Source organism: Austrofundulus limnaeus, unplaced genomic scaffold (assembly GCF_001266775.1).
Source record: "Austrofundulus limnaeus strain Quisiro unplaced genomic scaffold, Austrofundulus_limnaeus-1.0 Scaffold680, whole genome shotgun sequence".
Taxonomy (NCBI): Eukaryota; Metazoa; Chordata; class Actinopteri; order Cyprinodontiformes; family Rivulidae; genus Austrofundulus; species Austrofundulus limnaeus.
Window position 1 is genome coordinate 105,278 of NW_013953082.1, and position 7,948 is coordinate 113,225.

General features: G+C 38.4%; 1 protein-coding gene across 1 annotated transcript in view; it reads right to left on the reverse strand.

Annotated features, from left to right (window-relative positions):
- Window positions 1–7,948, reverse strand: part of LOC106531820 (cytohesin-3) — a gene marked incomplete at its 3' end in the record, with an annotated part of 54,613 nt that overhangs the window by 16,777 nt on the left and 29,888 nt on the right. Inside the window, 2 exon segments of the mRNA XM_014027747.1 lie at window positions 3,082–3,194; window positions 3,279–3,359. Of these exon segments, the coding sequence (XP_013883201.1) occupies window positions 3,082–3,194; window positions 3,279–3,359 (194 nt within the window).

Sequence of the window (7,948 nt, forward strand, 5' to 3'; positions counted from 1 at the left end):
GTGTGTGTGTGTGTGTGTGTGTGTGTGTGTGTGTGTGTGTGTGTGTCAGACAGGATTATGATCTCCCTGCTGTGTGTTAATGCTCCTGGATTCACATGGACCAGTGGCTGCTTGTAAACGAATCATTCATTCTCCTCTGTCTGCTCACACTGACACATCGGTTCTCAGCTACCTATTCTCTGCCTCTTTCCCCATAAAACATACAACACAGAGCAGCACTGTGGAGAAAATGATGCTGGATAAAGACAAACTTCTAAGCAGGGTGAGACAAGCTGGTTTTTACTCATGTTTGTGGTAATTAAAGAGCTACAATCCTGCTGTGCCTTTGTGAGCTCACTGCATGATTACTGTCACGGACAAAACCCCTTGTTGGTGCGTTGCCCTACACACACACTTACACCAACACACACACTCATGAATATGTATGCCATGTCTATATGCAGATGGGCCCRCTGCAGAAATATGCACATTTAATTCATTAAACTACAAACAGCTTGGTCAAGAAACATCGATAAACTAAGAAATTGTACAAATTTTAGGGAAAAAAAATAAGGCAATTTTAATTGTTATGGGAAAATCTAAAATAAAGGTGGTACAGGCCATTTTTACCACTGTGAAGCATCCCTTATTCTTTTAACAATGTTCTGTAAACATCTCTGAACCGAGGAAACCAGCTGCTGGAGGTTTTGGAAGGGAATGTTGATCCATTCTTGTCTGACGTAGGATTCAAGCAGCTCAAAAATCCTGGGTCTTCTTTGGCAGATTTTTCATTCGTGATGCATTAAATGTCTTTAACTGAAGTGCGGTCTAGACTGCAGGCAGGCCAGTTCAGACTCTTTAATGAAGTCATGCTGTTGTAATGGATACAGGTCGTGGTTTCGTATCTATAGTCTTGCTATGTGGAGCTCATGTTCTAAAACTTGTAGATAGTTTCTGTATTGATGGTGCCATTTTAGATGTGTCATGCCAGAAGCACTAATGCACCCATATACCATCAGAGAGGCAGGCTTTGGACTTCTTGCTGACAGTTTTGACTTTGATTCAGACCATTTTAAATAAAATTTGGCCCTGGGAAGACGGCCCTACTGCCAAGCTACCAATTGGGGATTTTTTTGTTCTGTGTTTTTAAAAAGGCACACTTAGTTTAAAATTTTTGATTTGTTCACATGTGAATAAAATATGGAATTAAGAGATTTGCACAGCATTGCATTCTGTATTTTACTTTTCCAGAATAGGGGGTTGGACGTTATCACTCTGTACCTTGACACCTGTGTTTTAGCAGACCCATTTGTTCAGCAGGTGATCGATTAACACAAAGCTCACTACAAAAGCATGCCGCCTCTATGGGACCACATCCACCTGCACCAGCACTAAACACAAAAGGTCAGTCTCTAAAATCCCTTTAATTATTCACAGACAGATGTAGCTGCAGGCTTTGTTTATCACAAAAACATGTATCACTCAGCCAGGTTCACTCTGCCTGAATTATGGATGACCCCTCTTTGTTGTGTCTTGTTTTACTTTGATGCCTCAGTAAACTGGAATCTGTGGTGGGTTGTAATCTGGTTAATCCATATTGAGCTTTAGTTACAGAAACGCTCAGGGCTTAAAGGTGGAAATGCGTTTTTAAAAAGGACATCACTSACATCCTATTAGAGGCTGTGTTTGTGTCAGTATTTGTGGGCTGCACCATCAACACAGTGATKTCAAACGAGGCCTGCTTGCACCACAGAGTTAGCTTCCAGAGTTACAGCTTAAATTTAAAGTAGTTAAAGCAGAATTTGAGTTGGAACTGCAGCAATTACAGTAACTGAAATGTGTGATTTAGCATAAATTATAATGGGTAATTAACAAGCAGGTTGCAGAATTTAAATTTAACTGGTTAAATGGTTAAATGAGTAACTAGATGCCACCAATTAGACTTCAAAAATGTGATAATTGAAATAAATAATTAACCAATATAACCTTAAGACTGACTGGACAATTATGAGTACAGTTATGCCCAAATACTGAATTTTTCATTAAAATCCTTGAACTATTTGAAGGAATGCATATCACATGTAGTCCTTCATGCAAGTTTAGAACTTAAGTTGGCAATAAAGTTATACCTCTTTTAATCCAACCATGCAGATGGCGTCATGCAAAATCTTTCCGGATATTGTGAGATACAGTGAGACGTGTTATATATTATATACTCAGAGTAGGTGAGGATAACTCTCAGTGACTACCATAACAATTAACTTGATATCTGTAATACTACCTGACTGATTTTTGTGTTTCCTAAAGTGAATTAGCTGTGGCTGCCATCCTGAAATGTGGTGACTCCACAAATAGATCAGTTTTTAATGCACGTGTTGATAATAATATGAGAGTTTCATTAAAACCTGCCTTCTGGTTCATATGATTTTTTTTTACTAACAAACAGACAGGATTGACCCTTCGCCACCCAATACCACACATTTAGGAGCTTTTTTCTGCAAACAGGACAAAGTTTTTGAAGTAAAGAGGAGTATACAACACTGGTAAAATGTTCCCTGTGGTTCTCTTTATTGGTTATTTTTACTTTATTGGTTGGAAGAACCATCTGTTTGAACACAGCATCATTATTGGTTAAACGGCTTTCGCAACAAAACACACGTTTTTTTCCACGTTTCATTTTCACTGATGACAGAAATCTTRGCGACCTTCAGGAGGTGGGATCTGGTTGTTCAAACGAAGCTAGGTTGTCTCGAATAACCTAAAAGCCCTTATGTTTACCCGTGTTTCTTTAAAACCTATCTAGTGGTTTATGAGATGTTTTGCTAACAGAACAGACAGAAACAGGCAACGTTACCACCACCTTCACCAGCAAGTGACAATAAATAGACATTTGTCGAGCACAGTCCTTCTGTCTCCCTGCCAGGGTTATTTGTAGATTCTTCCACATTTTTGCTCAACTAAAAAATAAAACCCAAACAAAGAGCACCTATACCACTCCTCCACCTTTGTTTTTGTCATGGTGGAAGCCTGACAGATGGTGACAGAGCTTGTCTGACAGCTTACACCAAAGGTCAGTTAGAGCGTCTCAGCTGTGGGTCTGACCTGTCGACTGGAACACTCCAGGGTTGCACTGGCAGTAGCGCGAGGCAAACGCCTCCATCATGCGATCAATCTTCTGGGCCTCACCAGGAAGTCTGAAGCTCCACAGAAACTGCCTGCAACAGAGAGGTGTCGGGTTAAGCACCACGGCGCTGAGGTGGACCAAATTTTTACTTTTGCACGGCGTCACTTTTTCTGACCGTAGCGCTTGGACGAGGTTCAGGTCTGCAAACTCGTGCAGCTCCACGAAAGCCTGAAGCACCTTGATGTTGAAGTCATCCCTGGTTTAAGAAAAGGGAGGAAAAAAAAGTTTATTTTGACATAAGATTATCCATCAAAATGGTGTCAAAACACTTGAACCCTGGAAGTAGTTTTCTCTACATTCCTGTCATACTTGAGCTCTTATTCATATCAGATGCTCTGCAGGTCTGGAAACAATTGAAACRGCTGAATCTGAGGAGGCGGGAGGGGGACGACGCATTAAAACAGATGGAGAGGGAAAAAAASAGCAAAAAAAGACCTGATCCATCCTTTTTGTTAGAACTTTGTTTGGCTGCTGGAGAGATTTTGAAGAGTCAAATTCTGCTCACAGAGTGTGGTCAGATCTTATTTATCTGCACTTGGTTCAGAACCCGAAGACTGAAAAACACTTTAGATCAGAGATTCTTAAGCTATGGGCCGACCGCGAGCGCCACCTTGAGGGCCTCAAGAGAACAACAGTTTTTAACTTTGAGCCKCAGAGGGCCGTGGGACCGCATTGATTTTGAATGCAATACACTTTCTCACCACTAGTAGCGGTAGTGCATCACTCAGATGTTTAACAATGTTTTTAATACATAGAAGAAGAACCTTTGATACATACTGAGAATGGAAACATATTTTAAATTAAAAATAGAAGGCAAAAATGAAACTAACTCATCAAAAAACACCAAAGTTTGTCACTAATATGAAGTGCAGCTTCTGTTTTTATCATGCAATATTTTAAAAGTTCAAAACATCAAATACAGTTGCAGATACAGCCATATTTTAATTTGCACTTTAAATTATTTTTACTTTATTTTTAAACATTTTGAATGTATTTTAAAGAAAATTTAAAGTTGTCAAAAAGCTGTTGTTACTGTTATTGTTTGTCATTAATATGAAGAGCAGCTTCTGGTTGCAAAAGTTTAAAAAGGCTATATTTTCATTTGTACTTTATCACATTTATTTTTACATATTTTTAATTTGAAACATTTACATTAAACATTTTAAATTCATTTATTTTATGCCCACAATTTTATTTTTTGAATTGTCTATTTTGTTATATTTTGTGTTAAATATTATATATATGTGCTGATAAGTCTGAGTTGACCGTTGTATTTGTTCAAATAATTGTTATGGGCAGGTTACAATATAAAATGTTTGTCATAATCATGTCTTGTGATTATTTGATAGGAGTTTTACTTTTAAACTGTAAGTGTATTTAATTTAGTTATGTTAGTTTAGTTGTAAAATGATGATGTAAATGCAATACAAATTAAACCAAGATTTATAATAATTATCATTTTGATCCATACAGTGGTAATGTCTGACTGGGCCTCGTGCCACTTTATGTTCAACAAATTGGGCCCCGAGGTCAAAAAGGTTAAGAACCCCTGCTTTAGATCCTGTAATGTTCAAGTCAAAATAAAATATTTTATACTGTTGTGTTTATGTTGTAAATACTTCTGAAGGTCTGCCACTGCTGGATTAAAGTAAACTTTTACTGTAATTTAACATGCTTCGAWGTAGTTTGAGGAAGACTTGGTGATTTTTTTCCCAATGATTATTGTGTTTGCCTGTTTTTAAATTTTTCTTAACATCATTTTTTATAAAGGCTTCAGGATACTTTGTGCTATTTTTGCTTTTCTTATATCAAGACATTCAGCTCATTCACATGTGTGCTTTCACTTCTATTCCTTGTGACTTCTAAACTTTTGAAAAAAATTACAATTGTTTTTAAATAATATCTCCATAGCATTACGATGAGATCTGTTTGATTACCGTATTTCAAAACATTTCTGAGTACTGTTTCAGCATGCTTGCTCTATTTTTGTTTTCTTATACTGTTTTAGCTACTGTTCTGCTACTTATAGCTTTTTGTCACTTTTAGCTTTACCGTTAGTGTTCCGTTTGTTATTTTTAACTTTTAGCTAGTTTTTTTTTTTGCTACTTTTAGCTACCATTCTCCTACTTTTAGCTTTTGCTACATTAAGCTTAGCCTTATGTCAGGGCTATTCAACTAAATTGCTCAGGGAGCCACAGTTAATCAAAGCCAACAGCTTAGGGAACTGACAAGGATTTTTATCGTTTACCTTGTAATTTGCTTATTTGTTGCATTTAACCATAAACTCAAAATGTACCGTTTAATTAAAATATAGTTTTATATTCAATTTATTTATTTGTTTTTTGTTCTGCTCTCGTAAGAAGCTTTTCCCTCTCTCCTGCCTTCCCTTATCTTCCCTGCTTTGCTACTTGGAGCCTCCTCTACGTTTTCATCCGAAACTGAAAATTATAGATTTATGGATTTGGTTAGCTGGCCTCTTAAAAAATTTTTGGAACACATTTTTTTTTCCATGGGAGGACATGTCAAAGGTGGGACCTCTGTTCTGCTCTGTTCTGGATATATATTTGGATTCTGATCACTGGATTCTACAGATTAGCTTGGTGGTCTCCTGGTGTTCTGCAAAACAGCGTCTGTGGMTATTCAGGCCATTTCCTGGCTTCCTGACCAATATGAAGGATTGCCGTGCTCTCAGCACTAAGACTTTTGCCTTGTGCAAGCTGGAACTCGGTCTGCAAGCGGTTCTGCTGAGGGTTGCGGGCCAACTGGTTCCTGGACTTTGCTGGTGAGATGGAACTGATCTTGGAGAAGCTGAGAGCTCAGCTCGGCAGAATTGTCCACATTATTTGTCTGATTGGATTCGCCAACTTGAGATTTACTAGCGGACATTAGGGCAGATGGAAAATGATTATTGTCTGCCTGACCGAAAACATTTTCCCTGTTCCCAAACAACTGATTACAGATTCGTCTACCCCTCCAACATGTGACCTTGAAGGCTGTGGATATAATTTCTCCGGGGTGTTTACGTCGACTATGGCTCCTCCCCCCACCTCTCCTCCCTCTCACTCCGTCTAATCTGATCCCCTGAAGGTCAATCTGGAGCTGCACAGAATGAACAATTCAACTACGGGTTTTTCTTTTGGGAGGCTGGGTTCTTCAGACTCATTCCCTCTAAACTCACTTATTCCTCTGGCTAATAAATGTGCTCTTGCTTCGTAGAGTTTTTTTTTATAAACACCACAGTGTATCATATTTCATTGATATAATACGATGATGTTGTTGTTTTTTTTTTCTCATCTAACCTTCTGAGGTATTTTCGTTTTTTCTTTTTAAAGGTAGCCCAACCCCTGCTGGTTGCCACATGACCTGATCACCTGTTCCTCCATGTTTTGTCATGTGTGTGTCTTCTTGAATGGGTGTTCTTAAATGTAATTTTATTGTGCTCTGTACAATGACAATAAAGGCATCATCAATCATTCAATCAATTAAGTAAAAAAATTAAAAAGTGGGGGCTCACAGGCAGGCCAGACGGGAGCCACTTGCAGGTTGGCCACCAGTTAAATAGCGCTGCCTTATGTTCAGTAGCTTTTAAATACGTTAGTTAACCTTGTGTTGCTTCTATCTTTCAGCTGGCCTTTTGCTACGTTTAGCCTTTAGCAAGGGTTTTTAAACTTTTAATTTCTAGCTAGYCTTTTGATGCTTTTATTAAGTCACTTGCTATTTTAATTTTTAGCTCCTTTTTTAGCTTTACTAACTCGCTTTTAGCTTCTTTGATAAAATTCAGCAGTCAGAACTCACACTGCAGTGCTACCGAAAACGTGTTTTCAAAGCTGCCTTGCATGTGTTCTTCACTGCAGATCAAATTAAACCAGTTCTGAGGGTAAAACTGGGTTCGCAGACACTTTTATGGGAGCCCATTTATGGCATCGTTAAAGAAATTCTTTGTGAAGTTACTTTTTTCTCCCTCATTGTGTCTCTTTATTCATCTTTGTTTCTCCTCAGTGTGTAATGATAGGTTCCTGCTCCTTGAATTAAAGCTTAATTAGTGATAATTACTAAGTGGGGGCCATCAGGGAGGGTTTATTGGGACTTTTAGTGAGTTTGTGGCCTCTTTGATAAAAGTCTCCATAACTACAAGTCCCCTGCACCACCGTTTTTGGTTTCAGTGACGGTGTGTGTGCTCACACATAAATTTATGCAACAAAGCCAGACAGTTCATCTCACTCGTTTAACGTCAGTATAACTAGATTTCCAGTTCATCTTTGGGAGATTTATTGTCTGAGAGTAATCCCTTTAAGCCTGCAAGTGACTCAGACGTCACGTTGCACCTGAGTCTCATTAGAAATGCACGCATCCGCTATATAAAAATGCTAATTAGCCCCTCCCCTTTCTCCAAGCATCGCCTGGCTGCAGCTGCTCACCCTGGACCGTGCTCAAACACTCGTCTTTTTTTTCACTTTACCACCTCATCAAACAGCAAACACTGTGCTGCTGCTGTTAGATAAATCAGTTCTGACAGGTMCCACTCTGCACATTTACACCACTGGATCCACGTCTTTCTTATACGATTGTTTGTTTTGCTTTTGTCCTCAAGCAGATAGGCTATTTCCACCGATTTTATATAGTTTTTTGTTGTTCTTGTTGAAAAGTGACTCAAACAACCTAAATATCAGGACCAGGTTGRAAACAATATTCAATGTAAATTCTCTGGCAAACTTTGTTGCACAAAAAGCCAGCTTAAATACTGTTTACCTGTTTTGTTTGTATGTTTGTTTGTTTGGTTTTTTT